This window comes from Phacochoerus africanus, chromosome 8, assembly GCF_016906955.1.
Source record: "Phacochoerus africanus isolate WHEZ1 chromosome 8, ROS_Pafr_v1, whole genome shotgun sequence".
NCBI classification, from domain to species: Eukaryota; Metazoa; Chordata; class Mammalia; order Artiodactyla; family Suidae; genus Phacochoerus; species Phacochoerus africanus.
In genome coordinates this window covers 167239068-167258517 of record NC_062551.1, presented here as the reverse complement: position 1 = coordinate 167258517, position 19450 = coordinate 167239068, and the positions used below count along the sequence as shown (strand labels likewise).

The 19450-nt window shown below is 53.1% G+C and overlaps 2 protein-coding genes across 12 annotated transcripts in view; one reads left to right on the top strand and one right to left on the bottom strand.

Annotated features, from left to right (window-relative positions):
• Positions 1 to 12098: 12098 nt before the first annotated feature.
• On the bottom strand, positions 12099 to 18504 carry MED8 (mediator complex subunit 8). Of its 8 annotated transcripts, none has more exons than XM_047789395.1 (8): positions 18435 to 18504; positions 16695 to 16813; positions 15269 to 15413; positions 14765 to 14803; positions 14352 to 14492; positions 14078 to 14159; positions 13304 to 13552; positions 12099 to 12483 (listed from the first exon to the last, which is right to left on the bottom strand). In XM_047789395.1, the coding sequence occupies exons 1-8, from the start codon at positions 18438 to 18440 to the stop codon at positions 12419 to 12421; spliced, it is 846 nt and encodes a 281-aa protein (XP_047645351.1). In that variant the 5' UTR covers positions 18441 to 18504; the 3' UTR covers positions 12099 to 12418. The 8 variants fall into 8 exon arrangements, with proteins under 8 accessions (XP_047645351.1, XP_047645354.1, XP_047645355.1 ...); XM_047789398.1 differs by lacking the exon at positions 18435 to 18504 and adding an exon at positions 18340 to 18427; XM_047789399.1 differs by lacking the exon at positions 18435 to 18504 and adding an exon at positions 18363 to 18427.
• Positions 18505 to 18523: 19 nt separating this feature from the next.
• The window catches only part of SZT2 (SZT2 subunit of KICSTOR complex), a 50079-nt gene continuing 49152 nt past the window's right edge, over positions 18524 to 19450 (top strand). For 3 of the 4 annotated variants that reach the window (XM_047789388.1, XM_047789389.1, XM_047789387.1), the window contains exon 1: positions 18538 to 18643. In XM_047789388.1, the coding sequence (XP_047645344.1) occupies positions 18617 to 18643 (27 nt within the window). In that variant the 5' untranslated portion in view covers positions 18538 to 18616. Of the gene's footprint in view, positions 18644 to 19450 lie in introns of all 4 variants that reach the window. The other variant, XM_047789386.1, reaches the window with a different exon arrangement.

Here is a 19450-nt window from a genome sequence, read left to right as displayed (position 1 = left end):
GTGCAATCCCTCTCAGCGAGACCTATGTTTTGTCGCCTCTGCATAACTAGCGTTTGGCCCGGTGTCTGGCTCAGCTGGCCTCCGTGATGTTTGCTGGGTGAACATTAGAGTGAATGAGAAGTTGAGAGAGGGAAGAGACGCCGAGGGACCCAGAGTCAAGCGGGGAGGAGTATTAAGAATTCAGAAGCCTTCCTACCGCCCTTGGGTCCACAAATCCTTACTGAAAGCCTAAACTGTTCCAGGTTTACTGTAGTGGCTTTGGGATCACACCTGACTCCAAAAGCCTGGCTTTAAATCTTCCAGTTAGCAACTGGAATTATAGAAATCCATCAATCAATCGGTCTTCCAGTTAGTACATAATGACTTTATGTAAAAGCTGCTGAACTGCCATAAAGGCGAACAGCAGGACCTGCCTCGAGGACCCTCAAGATTAAAGGAGGACCCGGGAAAAGTGCTCAGCGCTGTTTCCATCTCCAGAGTTCGCGGACCAGAGGGAAGCAAGAGAGCACATGTTTGTATGCAGATTCATGAGCATTCACTCACAAATAGCTCCTAAATGTTTACTGTATGCAAAGCCCTGTTCTGAGAGCACCATTGAGAGGTTTTGGATTAAGTGTCCATCTAGAGACAAACCAGATGAGACAGTCCCCGAGTTCAAATACAGTGGAAAGAGAGAACTTTATCCCTTGGTTGCCTAGGCCATACTGGTCAACGGGCACAGCAGGCCCTCAATAAAGTCTCACTGGCTCCATGAACGGAACGCGGCCAAAGACTCATTTCCTTCTGTTCTTGTCCTAGTGCTGGGAGAAAGCAGCTCCAAGTATCTATCTGATACAGACCACCTGCCCAGGTCCAACCAAAAGGCCTCTCCGTGGCCCTGGGTTCCTGCAAAATACTCACGGTCCAGGGAAATTAACAATGACAGTAGCTCGCGGTGAGTGTTCCCACAGAGATAAACCCAGAGAGCTAGGAGAGCACCACGGGAGGGGCTCTCGAAGGCTTAGTTCTTGAACGTGTCACAGAAATGACACCAAAGCCGAGCATTAAACGATGCTTTCTAGAAGGTGGGGAAATGTGTCCCAGGCAGAGGGGAGCACGTGTGTGAAGGCACAGAGGAGGAGATGAGGCAAGGTTGGGGCGTTCTGGGTAGGTGGGTGCAGCTTCGGCCCAGAGGGCATGAGGAGTTTGAATTTAATTATTTATCTCTTTTTTTTTTTTTTTTTGGTCTTTTTGCCATTTCTAGGGCCACTCCCACGGCATATGGAGGTTCCTAGGCTAGGGGTCTCATCGCAGCTGTAGCCACCGGCCTACGCCAGAACCACAGCAACGAGGGATCCAAGCCGCATCTGCAACATACACCACAGCTCATGGCAACGCCGGATCCTTAACCCACTGCACAAGGCCAGGGATCAAACCTGCAACCTCATGGTTCCTAGTCGGATTGGTTAACCACTGAGCCATGACAGGAACGCTAATTATTTATCTTTTTTAGCCCAGGCTCCATGCTAGAATCACCTGGGGGAGCTTTTAAACTACTAATGCCCGGCTCTCACCCCAGGCGGATTCTCAGGGTTGTTTTTGTTGGGCAGAGACTTGATTCGAAGGGGGCAGGGTTGTTGTTTTGTTTGCTCTATGGAAGGCAGTGAGATCTAGCACCTACTGATTCGTCTGTGGCTCGGGGTACACGTGGAGGAATTAGCCTGTGGCTCAGGAGCACACCTCACAGGCGAAATACACAGAAGAGAGGGGCAGGTTTGTCAATGGACTGCGAGGGAATGGACCATCTGGGAGCTGCAGGGAAGTGACTGGAAGGCCTTGGTGGTAAGAGGGTCCACTGAAGGCCACCTACCGCAGGGGAAGGCTGATAACCCGGAGGAACTGAAGGGGTCCAGCAGCTCGCAGTCCTGACAAGGACAAAGGCCAGGCGAGCGTGTGGATGGGGAAGAACCCCAGTGCCGCCGCTAGAATTCCCTCTGCACGGGCCAGCGGGAAGCGAGGTGACAGCGGGGCCCCACGCTCTCTGACTCGCACCTCACTCACTGCTCCCTATGGGCCCTTCTCCATCATCCTCTTTCCTCAGGAGACAAGCCACGGATTTCCCTTCTCCAAGCGTTTGTCTGAAAACCATCTGTGTGAACGGGAACGACTCTGCTTCCATGATCCTCTGCGGCTTCGGTGTCCCACAGAAAAGTTAAAGGGAAATGGGACCAAAGCAGCAGGGCAGTGGGAGGAGGTGTGTCCGTGTGTGTAAGGGGGGCGGGGAGGAAGGGCAGGGGGAGCGGCAGGGGGGACAGGGTGAGGGAGGCGTGGGGGGCACCGAGGGTCTGGGCTGAAAGACAGCAGCAGCGCCAGGGAGAAAGGGGAGCAGGATCTTGGGGCCTGTGTCAGGCTTCTCCCTTGCCCCTCCCGTAAAGGACAAAGGGCACTTTCTACACAGAGCCCACACGGAGCAGCAGAGGGGAGGGCTGAGTCCTCCAGGTCAGCAGGTCAGCGGAATGAGGATGAGGGCGAAGGGTTTGTCAGTTAATCATTCGGCACGTCCCTGGGCCTTAGTCAGCGCGCTCAGGCAGAGGACACCGGGCTGGGCAAGCCAGCCAGCCGGCAGAAGGGAGAGACTGCACGCAGACTACCCATCACACCGCCTGGAATTTGGGAGCTTGCCTGGAGCCCTGAGGTCTGATTCCTCCATAGGTAGCCAATGCCCACTGGCTGTGGGTCTCCTCGGTGGGTGTGCACCGACCTGAAGTAAAGCCACTCAGGTGAGAGGAGAGGGCTGATAGAACGTGCAGGAAGAGCTCTGGAGAGAGGAAAGGGCGGCTTTTGGTTAGGGGCAAACCAAGGGGCGGTTATCAAGGTGGAAGAGAGTTAGCACCGTCCCGCAGATGTGGGAGAAGGGCCAAAGGGGAAAGAGGAAGCATGGCTCACTAATCAGTACTTTTGCTCCAGCAGCATATGGGACCAGCTGCTTTCCATATGCTCTGTGGTCCAGTCCTGCACCGTCAGTGCTAGCGGCGCTGCCTACAGGTGGAAAACATGCAATCAGAAAGGGTGGAGGGATTTTTCAAGGTCACACAGTGAGTCAGGTAGAAGCAACAGGGATATTCCAGGCTGAAGGACGGAGGGAGGGAACGCACAGGGTGGGAGGAGGAAATTGCAAGTGATTCCGTTTAGCTGAAGGGTATGGTGATGAAAGGCGGGCACATGCTAGAAGATTAAGAAGTAGGTTGGAGGGAGCTCCCGACGTGGCGCAGCGGAAACCAATCTGACTAGCACCCTTGAGGTCACAGGTTTGATCCCTGGCCTCGCTCAGTGGGTTAAGGATCCGGCATTGCCATGAGCTGTGGTGTAGGTCACAGACTCGGCTTGGATCCTGCGTTGCTGTGGCTGTGGTGTAGGCGGGTGGCTACAGCTCCTATTAGACCCCTAGCCTGGGAACCTCCATATGCTGCGGGTGTGGCCCTTAAAAAAAAAAAAAAAAAAAAGTAGGTTGGCCCCAAATCATGAAGTGTTTTGAAAAAAAGAAAGAGGAGTTTTGTTTGTCCTGGGGTGTCCCTGGAGATTTTTAAGGGGTTGGTGTGATCCCCATTGTTATTTACAAAGAAAACCCAGTAACAGTGAGACTATCAAGAGGAAAGCTGAGGAAAGGAGACGGGGTGGGGGGCAGCTCAGAGGCGCAGGTGCAACACAGGGAAGGCTTCACCTAGAGCAATGGGGTGAGAAGGAAGACGAGGGGGGAGAGCAGAGAGAGGACTGGACTTGGCAGCGAGGACGAGCAGGGCGGGACAGCCTGGGTTTGAGGACAGATGGCACATCCCACGGGCAATCTGACACATGGCCCTGTCAGAAAGGACAGGGACGGGGTGGGGAGATCAGAGGATGGCCTGTGGAGATGGAACCACCCGGGGGGATGGTAGGAGCCCTAGGTTTGGTGGCATGCAGGCACTTTCCCATCCACCTTCTTTCATTTCCTTAAGGAATGCCCGGCCTCGCGACCGGCCCTTTAATCGCAGTGTTCTCTCCACTCCCCCCAGCCCGAGCTCCTAGTGACGCAGAACAGTCAGGTCTTCCACGAGAGGCGCTGGCCCGTGCGCAGTGCAGGAACGCAGAGAGCCTGGGCCACACTGGTGCCCTGGAGCACGCCTGAAGCCAGTCACCCTTCAACCCCCCATCTGCATAACCCAAAGCCAGTGGGGTCCCTTTCGTTTCGTTGGTTTTCTGTTAAGCAAGTTCAATGTGTTGCAATCAAAACAGACTCATATAGCATGTGATAAAAACAAAATAGCTCTGGAGCGAGTAGGGAGAGGAGAACAGTATAGCCTTCAGTGTTCCCTATATGCTGGAGGCCTTCTATGCCCTGCTAAAAACCTGGGCCTTTATTCTGTAGAAAATTAAGACCTACATAAAGGTTTAAATTTAATTTAACCTTTAGGGTCGCACCCATGGCACATGGAAGTTCCCAGGCTAGTGGTCGAATCAGCTGTAGCCGCCGGCCTACACCACAGCCACAGCAACATGGGATCCAAGCCATGTCTGCAACCTACATCACAGCTCCCGGCAACTCCGGAACCCAAATCCATGGAGCGAGGCCAGGGATCGAACCTGCAGCCTCATGGTTCCTCATCAGATTCGTTAACCACTGAGCCACAACAGGAACTCTGAAATTTAATTTTAAAGATGCTCAGTGGAAGGTACCTTTTCGAGGTCTGGGCTCTAACCCCATTTTAGAGGTGGAAACAGAGGCTCCTGGAAGCGAAGTAACTTGCCTAAGGTGACTGGATACGCATCCAGGTTAGGTATAATTTAAGCATGGTCAAGTGCACAGGGCAGGAGGTGGTAAAGGCTTCACAGGGGTGGTGCCTCCAGAAGGATGAATTGTTCATAAAGGGAACAGAGGGGTGGGGCAGGAAAGACAGGGCCTGCCTACCAAGGAGAGGGCAGAGCACGCGTACGGCACGGAGGTGTGACCCGCAGGTACTGGCTACAGCTTGGAGTGCTTGGAGTGCAATGGCCAGAAGGGTGGAGCTGCCATAACAACACAAGGCCCAGAGGACTGGTGTTGAGTGTGCGGGGAGGAGAGGCAAGCGTGGAGCCCTGGCCTGCGATACGCAGTGACTTGCGCGGCCGCCTGAAGACCCGAGCCCCGCCCGAGGAAACGCGGTCACAGGAGGCGAGAGAGGAGAGAAGACGTCCCCGAGTGTGCACGGAGAGGCCTCTGAGAGGCGAGGGGCCCCTTTAGAGACGGCCTGTAGGCAGACCGGGGAACTGAGTCCTTCGCCGGTGTGGACAGGGGCCAGATACAGTTTGCAAGGGATGAAAAGGCACATGTCCCAAATCAAAATCCCATGATTTAAAGACCCAACTGGGCTTTAACAAAAGAGGCTAAGTGACAACTCTTACACTCTCTCAAGTGGGAGAAAGAAAGTTCACAACACTAGACGTGAAAATGACTCATCACGCCAGGCAGGCGAGCCAACGTGTAAAACAGCTCCCCGCTCCTGTGCCCACTCCGCAACCAGGCGCCAAGGAGCCTGAGGGGTGAAAGTGCACAGGGGGCCTTTCGTGAGGCCGAGCTCCTGAAGTGCAAGCACAGCTGGAGACAGAGACGAGCAGCAGAGGGAGGCAGTTACCTTTTCATACGGGGACTGGCCAACTATTGATTTCAGCAATGACTGCCGGGCAGCTAATATTCACGGAGCTTCCACTACTGCCAGGCACCCTGTTCTAAGCACTTTATATGTATTAATGTATTTAAACTTCACAGCAACCCTCTGAAATAGCCACTATTATTATCTTCCCCAGAAATGAAGAATCTGAGGCACAGGGAGGTAAATCAACTTGCCTAAGGCCACACAGCTAGTAAGTGGCCCAGCTAAGATCTGAACCCAGGCGGTCTGGCATTAGAAATGCTCCATTATACTCTCTGTCCAAAGTCAACCAAATCATAAAAGTAATAATAATGACAGCAGCTACCACTTAGAGTGTTTTTGATGGGCCCGACACCACGGTACATCAGGCACGCGCATTTCCTGCCAAAGATCATACAGCTCTGAGACGGAAGAACTGGATTCAAACCTTGACAGCTCAGGGTGCTTGAACTTGGGGGACCAGAAAGAGCAGCAGGGGCTGGAATACGTTTGTACAAGGTACAAACGTAGAGCATAAACGAGATCGTTGACCTTACCTGATGGGAGCGGCCCTGAGCTGTAGACAGCCTGCATTATCCGAAGGCTTCCCAGAAGAGTGATTTGTGAGCTGAGTTTTGAAAGAGGATTGGGTTCTCATCACATAGATGATGAGGCGAAGTGTTCCATGAAGAGGGAACTTCGGGAATAAAGGAATGGAGGCCAAAGAGGCTGCGGCATTCAGGAAACTTCAAGCAGTTTGTACGGCTTGGGAATAGAGTGGGGGGCAGGACAATATAGAAAATAAGGAAGAAGTCAGGGAGCTAGATGACACAGAATCCTACTTGTTCCAGGAAGTCTAAGCTGTTTTTCAAACTCTTCCACTCAAGTAAATGTTAAAAAAAAAAAAAAAAAAAAAACCCAGAGAATCTGGTAGCCGAGTATGAAGTTGTTCAGACTAGTAGGAATTCTCTGAAGTCTGTTTTCACGCATGCATGATAATTTTGTATCCAGTTTAAATTACTTACCCTTGAGTGAAATGGGTGTTCTTGGATGATTTTATCCTATGGCCTTCAACATACCTGCCATACTGCCCCTACCAACCTGCCAGGTATGTGGACCCCAGTTTGAGAACTATGGGGAGGAAACTATCAAAAATACTTTTCTTTCTTCTTCTTTGTCTTTTTAGGGCCACACCTGCAGCACATGGAGGTTCCCAGCCTAGGCGTTGAATCAGAGCTGCAGCCGCTGGCCTACACCACAGCCACAGCTGTGCCAGATCCAAGCCACGTCTGCGACCTACACCACAGCTCATGGCAACGCTGGATCCTTAACCCACTGAATGAGGCCAGGAATCGAACCTGCGTCCTCATGGATACTAGTCAGATTCGTTTCTGCCGAGCCATGATGGGAACTCCCCAAAGGACTTTAATCAAGGGAGTAACATGATCAGATCTGCGGTTTAGAAAGATCTGTCTGGCAGCCACATGGAAGATGAGTTGGCGTAAGACTGGACACAGCAAGTCTGAAGCATACTTTTAAAACAGAAGGCCCAGGGCAGCGCGAATGGACCCTGGGGAGACAGAATGGACAGGATTTGGTATCTGACTGGGTGGGGGTGGGGAGGACTGGGACCCAGAAGTGGGGAAGAATTCCGGGAAGCTTCCACAGATCTGGCTTTGGTCACGCCTAGGGTACTGGAAAAGAAACAGGTCTGAGAGAGAGCCAGGCCCTGAGGTCCTTGTGGATCATGTGGGCAGGGATACCCAGCAGGCACCTGCAGGTTAGCAGGGAGGTCTGGGCTGAAAGTAAAACCTGCCTGAGTTACGTGTGTAAAGGTGATGGGTCGCAGAGACAGCAGGTAAAATAGAAAAGGAGGGTTACAGCCAGAGTCCAGGAGAACGACACCATTCAAGAAGCAGGCAGAGGGAGAGAAGGCCAAAAGCTGCAGAGAAGGAATGGCCGGAGTGGGTGGGTGGTGAAGAGAGAGAGCTAACAAGTAATGGCCAGTATTGCTACACGCCACAGAGGTAAGTAAATAAGAAGAGGACTGAAAAAACGTCCGGATTTAGTTGTCATGTCAACACTGACCTGAGCTAGGGTAGTTCCTGGGGAGTGGCAGACGTGGGGCTGAAGAGTGAACGGGAAGTGTGGGAGGCGTGGAAGCAGCCAGGTCAAGAGGCTCTTTCGAAAGCTCGGCTGTGAGTCCAGGAGGGGGGATGATGTGGGGTCAAGAAGGATTAAGTGGAAGGACACGAACCAGAGCCGCAACAACGCCACAGCCCAGAGAAGTCAGTTAAAAGAGCAAGGATGGCCTACATGCAGGGGTGGGAGCGCAGGGGTGGGAGCCAAAGGCGGCGCAGAATCACTAGGACCGTAAACCAGGCAGAGTCAGGGGAGTCAGGGGAGGCAGTGCATTGGCAGAGGGAAAGCAAGAAGGGGAACAGCCCAGGGCCCCTTGGATTTGATTCAATAGGAAAGGTTACATCACCGTGCTGAGGTACAAGTCACTGCTTTTCCTGGGGGCGTCCCTCCGGTACACCTTGCCCAGGGTGGGGGAAGAAGGGTGCCTGAGTGGGAAGCTGACTTCTGGCCTTCAATGCGTGTGTCTCTGTGGGAACTTACAACCTCTCTGATGAATGTCTGCCCAAGAACTAGTGAAGGCTAGGAAACAATTTTGGGAAAGTGGTCTAGAGGAATGTAGGTATTTCCAGCTGCAGGTGACAGAGAGGGAACTCTCGGAAGTTTGTAGGGGCCCAAGGAGTTGCGGAGGAAAAACTTGGCCTGTAATAATAATGACATAGTCATTCAAGGAGGATAACGAAAACTATTCAGGGGTGAACAGGCTGGAGAATCATTGCCGGAGACTTTAAAGCGAGGCTGGGTCACTGGGAGCACCCAGGTGAGAAGAGGGAGTGGCAGGGAGTCAGGTGCCTTGTCCATAACATACTTGGGGAAGCTGCCATGTCCAAACGGCTGGTGACATCTGAGAGCATGGGAACTCACCAAGAGACCGCAGTAGAGACCCAGGAGCCGCTTCAGTGACACACAGGCGCTCAAGGACAAGAGAGAAGGAGGGAGAAAGAGAGGAAGTTTGTCCTGTAGGTTTGAAGTGACGGGGGCTAGGCCTTGTCGGATGGGTTAGAGTCTGCCTTCCGTATCAGAAGCCCCATCTGCAGGGCGCCAAATCCTTCCTGAGCGTCAGCCCCTGTGTTTGAGGCTCTCAGGCCAGAGCCACATCAAGCCTCCACAGGATGGAATGGCGAACCCTCAGGGCTGAACCCAAAAGGGACCACATGCCCTAGCCCCGCTCCTGGCCCGTTGCTAAATTTCAACAGGCTAGCCTCCCAATCTAGACAGATGGAAGAAAATGTACATCCCTCAGTAGTTTCTCTGGACAGCAGTCAGGAGTTGACCTAGGGTGGGCACTTGGAAGGACCCCGCCTCCGTCCTGCCTGGTGCTGGGATCGGCTCACACGGCTCCTGTGTCCACGAGGCACAGAGAACACATTGTCCGTAAGGAGGATTATTCTGTACAAGTAGCTCAGACAAAGGGAGAGGTTGTTCTCAGCTGCCTGGGGGAGGTGAGAAGGGGGTGGGAAAGGGGACCAGCCTTGCACCAGGGCATTCCCGCAGAGTTCAGCTTCTTCCCTTCAACAGCAGGACAGAGGTGGGCACCCCACCCTCTCCAGCTCAGTGCCAGGGCCAGGACTGATCACGGAGTTCGAAGGAGCGCTTAGCTACAGCCCACCTACCCTGGCTGTTTTCCAGGAAACTACAAGTTAGACGACCCACCTAAGTAGGGCAGCAATAGACACCAGGAGGGCAAGGGAACAGGGTGACTGAGGCGGTGAACCAAAGGGAAGTTCGGCAAGGACAGAGTCCCGGCCTCCAGGCAAAGCTGGAGAGGGAGCGGTCCTAGCAGTGGCCAGTCCCAGGAACGCGGATGCAGCAAGCGGATGCCTCTGGGACGACCTCTGTGCAGTAATCAATAGAAGTTTCTCAGCTGCGGCCTCTTTCTCCCTCCTAGACACACAGCTGGGAGACTACGGCCTGATCCCATATTCTCGAGGAGGAGGCGGCGGCAGCACAGGCCCCGGGGAAAACAGAGCCACACAGAGGAGTGGAGCAAGAGGGCCGTCTCTTGCGAAACTTAACTCTGAGCAAGGGAGCAGGTCACCAAATTCTTCTCGAAAGGAAACGCTGTACATTCCCTCCTTTGGGAGTGAGTGTTTACTGGGCATTTACAGGGGTGTATGGATCCCGGAGTTGGCAGTGCCACACAGGCTTGTGTGCTCCAGCGCATCTGCGGCTGGGGGGTCGGGAGTGAGAACACATGCTCTCGGTGTGAACACAGAAATGAGAGTGCCTGCGGGGCAAGGACCGTTTGTGTGTGTTCCTGTTGGGGCGGGGGGCATCTTCCTTCTGGGAAGAAAGGGATTCAGGTCGAACTGCACTTTGGGAGTCACATCGGCACAAGCCTGGGACAACAACGAAACCTGGGCTGGTTTCAGCAGGTTCAAGAGGTTTTCAAGAAGCTTTCACTAGGCAGGAATCTCTTGGTGCGGAAAAGAGCAGCAGAGACCAAGAGACGCTGCAGGGGTTAATTAAAGAAGCACGCCTTGAACTTTCCAGGGGACAGAGGAGGGAAGGAGAGGAAACCCTGACGGGACTGACAGGCCTGCAAGGCAGCCCTGGGAAAGTGGGGGAAAGGTCTGACATTGCCTCAGAGCTGATGACAGAACTTTCCATGCGCTTGTGTGGATACCATTTTTTGGGTTTTTTTTTTTTTTGTCTTTTTGCTATTTCTTTGGGCCGCTCCCGTGGCATATGGAGGTTCCCAGGCTAGGGGTCGAATTGGAGCTGTAGCCTCTGGCCTACTCCAGAGCCACAGCAATGCGGAATCCGAGCCGCATCTGCAACCTACACCACAGCTCACGGCAACGCCGGATCGTTAACCCACTGAGCAAGGGCAGGGACCGAACCCGCAACCTCATGGTTCCTAGTCGGATTCGTTAACCACTGCGCCACGACGGGAACTCCTGGATACCATTTTTTATCTTGATGGAACAGGAATGGATGTGGCATCTGCGACCATTTTTCTAGTCCTTTGCTGCCACAGCCTGGCAGAATTCTGCCTGGCACTGAACAAATGCCAAACTACCAGAGTGTGACAGAAGAGAACAGAAAAAAGGCAGCTGGAAGGTAACAGGCCCGCCTGTAACCTCTCAGGGCTTTTAGATCAGAGCTAATGAAAGATGAGCAAACTTTTCATGGCGAACGAATCACAACTGCCTTGCAGCAACCTTGAAAGCCTTTGACATATGATATCCAACCCCTACATAGCTCTCTCAATTTATCTGCTGCCAGATAATCCTGACACAGTGGCCATCAATTTTAAAATAACTTTCCTGGGGGTTTTTTTGCCTTTTTCAAGGGCCGCACCTGAGCCATATGGAGGTTTCCAGGCTAGGGGTCTCTTTGGAGCTGTAGCTGCCGGCCTACACCTTAGCCACAGCCACACCAGATCCGAGCCTCGCCTGCGACCCACACCACAGTTCATGGCAACACTGGATCCTTAACCCTCTGAGCAAGCCCAGGGATCGAACCTGCAAGTTCATGGATGCCAGTCGGATTCATTAACCACTGAGCCATGATGGGAACTCCTTAAATAACTTTATTCAGAGAAATCCTTTGGTCCATTTCTGCTGACTCAACCCCTGCTATTGCCTGCCTAGAGTTAAGAAAGGCAGCTTATGCTGGAGACCCAAGCCCACTCTGCTCTCCAGCTCCATTAAAGCAGGCAAAGGTCCTGACGACTGCCACCTCCCACTCTCCATCTGGCCCCTGCTGGAGACAAGGGCTCAGTGGACTGGAGGAAAGCCATCCCGGCTGGAGCCCAGGAACCAGGCATATCATGAGGATAACTAGACCCTGACAAAAGACGGTGTGAGGTGCAATTCCCCTCTCGCTTCAAAATGAGACAAGAGTCTGGGGAACAAGGGGCTTTTTCATGTGCTAAGAAAAACCCTTTCTCACACAGTCCTGCCTGGCAAAGCCACTTCCTGAGGAAGCCCCAGCCTCCTGGGCCTTCACATTCCTCCTTCATGTGTGTGAGTCAGGGTAAAGGGGAAGGGACTCTGAGACTGTTTCCCAGATAAGAGGAGAGCAGAGGAGAGGAGAGCAGGCCCACGCTTCACCAGAGCTGCAACTGGACAGCCCAGCCCAGCCCAGAAGCCTCATCACCGGCAGCTTGGAGATGGCCAGGCTGGAACCTGGACAGAAAGGCCTGGGGAGGCGGTAGGCTTCTAAGGACACAGAGACAGTCGCAGGTTCCGAGAGCACAAAATAAGCACAGGCCTGCAAACAGAGCTGAGTGGTCCGCGGTTTTGGGTCCATCAGCTCACCACAGACATGAAACAGTATCAGATGAGGGCAGGTTCTGGATGGAGGCCTGAGAGGGGCGGTGGGGAGAAGTGGCTGTGGATGCTCTCGTTTATTGCATACCCATCATTTCAGAGACTGTGCTAAGTGTTTAACATTCAGTTTCTCATTTTAATCCTCACAACAACCCTATGAGGTAGGTCTCATCACCACTGAAAAACGAGGAAACAGGCTCAGAAAAATGAGGTCACTTGCCCAAGGTCACACAGCTAGTCAGCAGAGGAGATGGGAGGTGTCTGCTGCTGAAAGCCCGTGTTCTTTTTCTCGTACCCATCCAGGTCAGCTTTGGGCAGAAGGCAATCTCACTGCCCAGCTCTGCAAAGGCACCTGGGAGTGGAGGTTGCCAGCCACACTCACCGCTGGTAGGGATGCATTGAAGCTGACTTGATGTTGGTTTTTATTCCACTTGGCATTTTCCCTAAAAGGAATATGAAGAAGGATAACTGAGGCACAGCAAGACATTCACAGCAAATCAGAAACGTGGTCTCTCACGTCCCCTTCGGTCACTTCCCCTATCAGCTCAGAATCTCAGTGGCCTGGGACCCCGGGTGGCAGAGCTCAGAGACACGGCTCCTCACTCAGCCCTCTGCCTGACGGTGTCTAGGCGGAGGACCAGTGGGAGGGGTCGGAACGCACCCCAGCAGGTTCCTGCTCATCCCCTCCCGGAAAGAAAGAGCTAAACCTATGGGACCCCCCATTTAATGTCACAGGAAAAGGAGTGCCATGTTCTCTCTTATTTTCATTGTCCCCTTGCCTGGACTGCTTGGAAGAAGATACCTCTGCCAGGTGCTGGCCTCTGAACTCCTCTAGACTATTCTTGTGATAAGTGCAAGTGAGCAGGAGAGACAGGTGCGCAGAAGAGAGTACCCACAGCACCGGAAGACCTGCCGGCTTGTCGATTCCCAGGGCACCTACCCAGTGGTTCTGAGGTCTACTTAAGACACGACATGGATAACACACCTCACATGGCAGAGGGAAGGGGACAGAAGCGCAGCTGAGACAAAGGTCTGAGGCGGGGTGCGAGGTGAGAGCCATTTCTGCTAGTCAGAGGTCTTCCTCATTGCCTGCTGCCTATTATAAACGGAGGCTCAAATGAGAGCTTTACTCCTCAAATTTGTTCTGGGTCACAGTCCAAGGGAGGAAAGGAGAACATCTCCAGATGCTGGGGGCCTAGATAACCCAGCTCACTCCCATCCCCTGCCCAAGGTCTGCCACCATGCCAACCCCTGTCACCTTACCTGGCTGACCTGCTTGGGCCATCTGCACCCCACTGAGCATTGGCTGCTGCTGACTTGGCGCTCCGGCCATCTGCACCTGCTGTAATCCTGAGGCTCCTGCGAGGATTGTCCCGGCGCCTGGCTGGCCCGGCTGGCCGGGACCACTGCTGCCTGAAGGCCTCCAGTTAGACAGTCCCTTCCCAAAGGCAACGGCTGCCACTAAGGCATTAGTGTCTGCTGGGTTAAAGGTCTGCTTGTTCGGCCGGAGACCTGAAGCAAAAGGCGAGGGGGACCCTGAGGTACGCCTCTGGCCCCGGACTGAGCAGCACAGACCAGTGTGAGTGCCAGGGCTCGGAGCTCTGACCTCGGCAGCACCTGGACTCCCGGGCAGCTCCGAGGCAGAGCCAGAGGACCCCCAGGACCACCTCAGACTCCTCCCTTCCCACTGGGCCCACTTCCTCCACCTGCTCCAGGCCAGCCGTGAGTGTAAAAAAATAAAAGGCTGACCGAGTGCACGCAGGCTCCTTCCGAAGCAGCACAGCCTGACGTCCCCCCCCCCGCACCACGACCGAAACCGCCCTTCCACAGTTCTCCCGCGGCACAGCAGGTTCAGGATCCGGGGTTGTCACCACAGCGGCTTGGGTCGCTGCTGTGGCACCAGTTCCATCCCTGGCCCAGAAACGTCTGTGTGCTGCAGGTGTGGCCAAATAAAAACAAAAACAAAAGCCCACCCTGCCTCCTCCAGTGATCTCAGCCCTCTTCCCTCCTCTGCTTTGCCGCCCGCTCCCTCCGTACCTCCACCCTCTGATTCTCGTTCCTCTTTGCTGATTTTCTCCAGAAGGTTTGAGCACATTTTATTCAAGCTCTGGATCTGCTTCTGTAAAACACATAAATGTGTGCAGAGATTAGGGCAGGCAAGAAATGATTCCAGGGAGGTTTCTTCCTTGTGCTTTTGCGGGGGCAACCTGGGTGAAACCAACTGTACATCCCTACCATAAGCAGGGAGAACGCCCAGCTTCTTAGGATAAAACTTGGGGGAGGGGGCAGCAGGGCAGTGACCCAGTCCCACCTGAGCCGCATCAGCACCGATGCGGGCAGCGTCCGTGGTCAGCTGCTTCTCTTGCTCTTCAACCTCAGGGTCAGGCTTCGTTCTCAGATGGTCAGGGACCACCTCATGGCTAAACACAGGCACCCGTCCTTCCGTCTGCCGCTGTAACACAGATTTTACTCATCTACTGTGCCGTCCAGGAGGGCTCACTCTTGCCTGATACACACGTAGTTCCTTCTCCAGACAGACACTGCACTTTCAGGGAAAACAACCAGACACTTACAATATCCGGCTTTTTCCAGGACACTGTTCCCCTCACTCCAGCCTTCATTTCTGTCTCCTCCCATCCCCACCTCTACGGGACCCAGGGATAAACCTCCCTCTGCCACATTTTCATCAAAGACCGAAAGAGAGAACGTCACAAAAGAACATACTTTTTGTTCGAGAACTGTGTCGGCCCTGGTGATGCAGACCTGGAGTAAATTCAATGCTATTTAGGAGTGGCTCTCCCAACTCCAGAAGGAAAAAAGCAAGGGCTCCAAAATCAAAATGCAGCCCTCACTGATTTCTTTTTTTCTTCCTAGGGCCGTACCCACGGCATATAGAGGTTCCCAGGCTAGGGGTCCAATCAGAGCTACAGCCGCTGGCCTACGCCACAGCCACAGCCACGCCAGATCCCAGGCGCCTCTGCAACCTACACCACAGCTCACGGCAACAGCAGATCCTTAGCCCAGAGCAAGGCCAGGGATCAAACCCGCATCCTCATGGATGCCAGTCGGGTTCCTAACCCACTGAGCCACGATGGGAACTCCCAGGCCCCACTTCTCATTGCGACGTCCTACTGCACATTCGGAACTTCCAGAAGAGCCGCCCAACAGCTGTGCTCTAAGTCCTCGTCTAAGGAGTCAACTGCCCGAGTTGCACCCTCTGCCTCTTACCATGAGATCTTCATCTCGGTCTGGGGACAGCACCAGGGGGATGATGACCTGGTTACGGAACAGCGGTGTCTTTTCATGCTTCAAGACTTTGTTCAGAGTGTTTAACTGTCCGGAAAGCAAGGCAAAGCTGTCCAGGACAGACGGCCTGGTGGTGGTAAGAAGGTGTCAGAACGTGCTCAGGAAAGTAGCCTCAAAGTGGTCTTTCAGATCAGGAATACCCAGACCCACCCCCAAAAGACTCACAGCCCTCTGGCTGCTCTGGATGGGAATTAGACTGGCTACAGCGATTATGGGGTTAAGAAAGAGGGACATACTTTCACTTTCTGACACAGATGGGAGAAAGACGGTAGGGCATTACAATAGCAAGCCCCAATCTGCAGTTTCACTTGCTGAGGTTCCATCTACCTGTGGTCAACCACAGTCCAAAAATACTATATGGCAAATTCCAGAGGTAAACAGTTTATAATTTTATTTTATTTTATTTTTGTCTTTTTGCTATTTCTTTGGGCCGCTCCCGTGGCATATGGAGGTTCCCAGGCTAGGGGTCAAATTGGAGCTGTAGCCACCGGCCTACGCCAGAGCCACAGCAACGCGGAATCCGAGCCGCGTCTGCAACCTACACCACAGCTCACGGCAACGCCGGATCGTCAACCCACTGAGCAAGGGCAGGGACCGAACCCGCAACCTCGTGGTTCCTAGTCGGATTCGTTAACCACTGTGCCACGTCGGGAACTCCATTTATAATTTTAAATTGGGCACTGTTCTGAGTAATGTGATGGATTCTGGCTTCATCCTGCTCTGTCCCAGCTGGGATGTTAATCACTGCTTTGCCCAGCCTATCTTTGCTGTGTACAATACCCATCCAGTTAGTAGAGAAAAAAATGCATAGTATATGCAGTACAGGGTGTGATACTATCAGTTTGAGGCACCCAGCGGGGGTCTTAAAGCTTACCCCCCACAAATCAAGGGGGAATGCTATATTTGAATGGGGTGAGAACAGCAGCAAAACAAGAACCATAGCTCCACCATTATCACTCAAACTTCAGAAACTAGCTAAAAGCCTCCTTTCCGACCTAAATATAGGATCTACATTTTCAAAGTAGACTGGACCTAAAAGACTCAGCCACATCCAAGGCACGAGATCCAATATGAATACTGCAGTGGGAGGACCTCCTCCCAGAGACATCAAAGGGTGAGAATCAAAAGCTAGAAAGACCCTGAGGTGGAAAACTGGGCATTTCTCTGCTTCCTTACAGGGAGGCCCAAAGCCAACTTCAATGTTACACACTGGGAAACTCAGCTCTTTTTAAATCAAAGGATGTTTGCAAACTGACAAATGTTTACATCACTGGCAATGTCCTATCCACCTGGTGACCTGGCCCCCCCACCCATGGAGCCCTCCCCAGCTTGCCCTGGCGTTGCTTACCAGGTCAGCCGGTCATACTCGTTCTCCAACTTGTAAATGAAACTCCCCAGTGAGTTCTTCAGATCAGCCACTTGACTCAGTAGTGCATCTAAGGATGCCTCAAGCTGCTTCTCCTCCCTCTGCACCAACAGGAATAGGATGTTACTCAGATGAGGGTGAGGCTGGTGCACACAGAGGCGGGCTGAAAAGCCAGGATGACAGTGCACAACACCAGTCATGTGACACAGGATCTCACTGGCACAGGGAGAGCCAGGCTGTTTTCTATCTTTGGGATCAGGGTTATAGACAGCACCAACCCTCAGACCTTTCAACCCACTCGCCTGGCCTAATTCCTCCTACCTACTGGTTCCTTTCTCTCATCACCCCTAATCCGTGCTTGGTTTCCTATCACATACACTATACTCTCACTCACTGAGCAGTCTTCAGCAGACCTAATGCCTCGGGGTCATTATCTTTTGTGCCACTCTGCAGCATATGTACTCTGACTTCTGCTGTCCTAAACCTGCCTTGGGAGCCTGGCTGTTCCTGCCAATGACACAATTTCTGAAAAATCTACCTACATGTGAAGGTTCCTTTGAACACCTGCCACTGCCACCACCACGGCCATTTCCCCCTTTCCTCTGTCCTCAGCATTTGCTGTTTCAAGCTCTTTGCTGAATTAACCTGCACTCTTTTTTTTTTTTTTTTTTTGGTCTTTTTGCCTTTTCTAGGGCCGCTCCTGTGGCATATGGAGGTTCCCAGGCTAGGGGTCTAATAGGAGCTGAAGCCACTGGCCTACGCCAGAGCCACAGCAACGCCAGATCTGAGACTCATCTGCAACGTACACCACAGCTCATGGCAACGCCGGATCCTTAACCCACTGAGCGAGGCCAGGAATCGAACTCGCAATCTCATCGTTCCTAGTTGGATTCGTTAACCACTGAGCCACGACAGGAACTCCATTAACCTGCACACATTTTATCTCTGTGCCAAAATTCCTGTGCCCCTTTCACAAGCTTAGTCAAGCTATAAAATTTACTGACAGACTACCAGGTACAAGAAACTGACAAATGAAAAACAAAAACAAAAATGCACATGCCCCTAAGTACTAAACTATTTTAAATGCTGGTGAGGGGTTGTCTGCCAAGCATTTCCTGTCCATCTTGGTTCTTCATCTTTACTTCATTTCATCCTGAACTACCACAGGGCCACAGGCTAGGAAGAAGGAGGTAGAACTGTCTTGCGAACTCGCCAATATACAAGACAGTAGCCTTGATTCTGGGTTCCAGCCACTGGCCTCAGACTACATTAGTTTGGCTTGTGTCACTGCGGTCCCACAATTCCTTCCACTCTCGGGCTTCTCTCCAGTTATAGATCCTCTGCTGTGTCGGCAGCCAACAGCGGCCATTCAACAGCCTGGGCCGGGACCTGAGTCAATGCGGCACTTTCTTGAGCTGTCTTCGTTGGACTGCATCTTAACCTTCCCAAACGACCGACCCTTTCCCACCCCCCAGCAAGTCGGTGCTGCCTTCCCCCTCCCAACTCAGAGGCAGTCTCGGCCTCCCAGCCGGGCTCCACCCCCATCTGTCATCAATGCCGCTCCCTCTCCAGTGGGCCTCGCCTCCATCCCGCGTCCCTTTAGCCGTCGGCCGATGGCTCTACCCACTCCTCTCAGCTCCAGCCCCTCACTTTCTCCAGCCCACTCTCCGTCCCGGTACCCCGACGCTGAGTAGCGGTCACGAGCGCCAACCCGGTCCTCACCTGCATCGCGGGAGCAGAGGTTGCGTCAACCCCTTCCTTTTCCGGTTTCCAAGGCAGCCAATCAGAAAGTTAGGATTCGATCCTCCCATTCGTTTCCGGTTCCTTCGGGCGAGAGGCAGCCGGGTCAGGGGTCACGAGCTGGAGGGCTTCTCTGGCCCGGGCCGGCGCGGGAGGGCTGTGTGATGGCCTCGGAGCGCCCGGAGCCGGAGGTGAGGGGCGGGCGGGCGCAGCGCTGGTCCCCGAGATCCGCGGGGGAGGGTCCGGCGGCCGGGTGCGGCCGTGGCCTCCTCCGGGTCTGGGGGCGGCGGGGCTAGCCCCGAAGGCCCGGCAGTTGCATCTCCTCACCCCGCGGTCCGCACTTTCCTTGGGGGGGCTGGAGGAGAAGCTCGTCGCTCTGTTCTGTTTGCTCAGATTTCATTCACGTCGCCAACTCTGGGGCCCTCGGGTTCTCCGACTTCCTAATGGTATTAACAATGCCTGTATTTTGATTTTGCAATTTGATTTTACTTTGCTGGTGCTTCATTTCTTCACGTATTAGAATGACATAATCAGCATGAATTAATTTAGTTCCAGCGCTCATGATTTTGAAAGGCAGCTTCGGTTTCGTGGGGGGAAAAAGAAAAAAAAAAAATATATATATATATATTCTTTTTTGATTCGGAGTGAAACGTCGTTCACTTCGTTTGGCGCTGCCCTGTAGCCATCTCTGCAACTTCGGGCAAGGCTTGACTGTTTCCTGCTTCTTAAACACCTGTCTTAGGGTGTTTTGTGAGGATCACATATTTTAAACCAGAAAATGCACATGGGGTATCCCTTAGTTGTTAAGGACCATGCAAGGAACTTGATATGCATTGTGTTATTCAGACTTGTGCAAGGAAGGTGGCTATGTCCAGTTTCATTTATATGTAAGACACTGGAAAGTGAGAGACGTTAAGTACCTTACCCAAGTGCTACCCTCAGCCAGGGAGTAGCAAAGTTTTGAAGTTAGAAGATCTGGTTTGAAAAGAACATCACCA

Coding starts and splice junctions, on each gene's coding strand:
- MED8 (XM_047789391.1), bottom strand. CDS start 16,912: ATGACTGGTGTTGTGCACTGTCATCCTGGCTTTTCAGCCCGCCTCTGT. Junction 14,160..14,351: donor TCGGTGCTGATGCGGCTCAG/GTGGGACTGGGT, acceptor TGTGTTTTACAG/AAGCAGATCCAGAGCTTGAA. Junction 13,553..14,077: donor ACGAGAATCAGAGGGTGGAG/GTACGGAGGGAG, acceptor CTTTTGCTTCAG/GTCTCCGGCCGAACAAGCAG.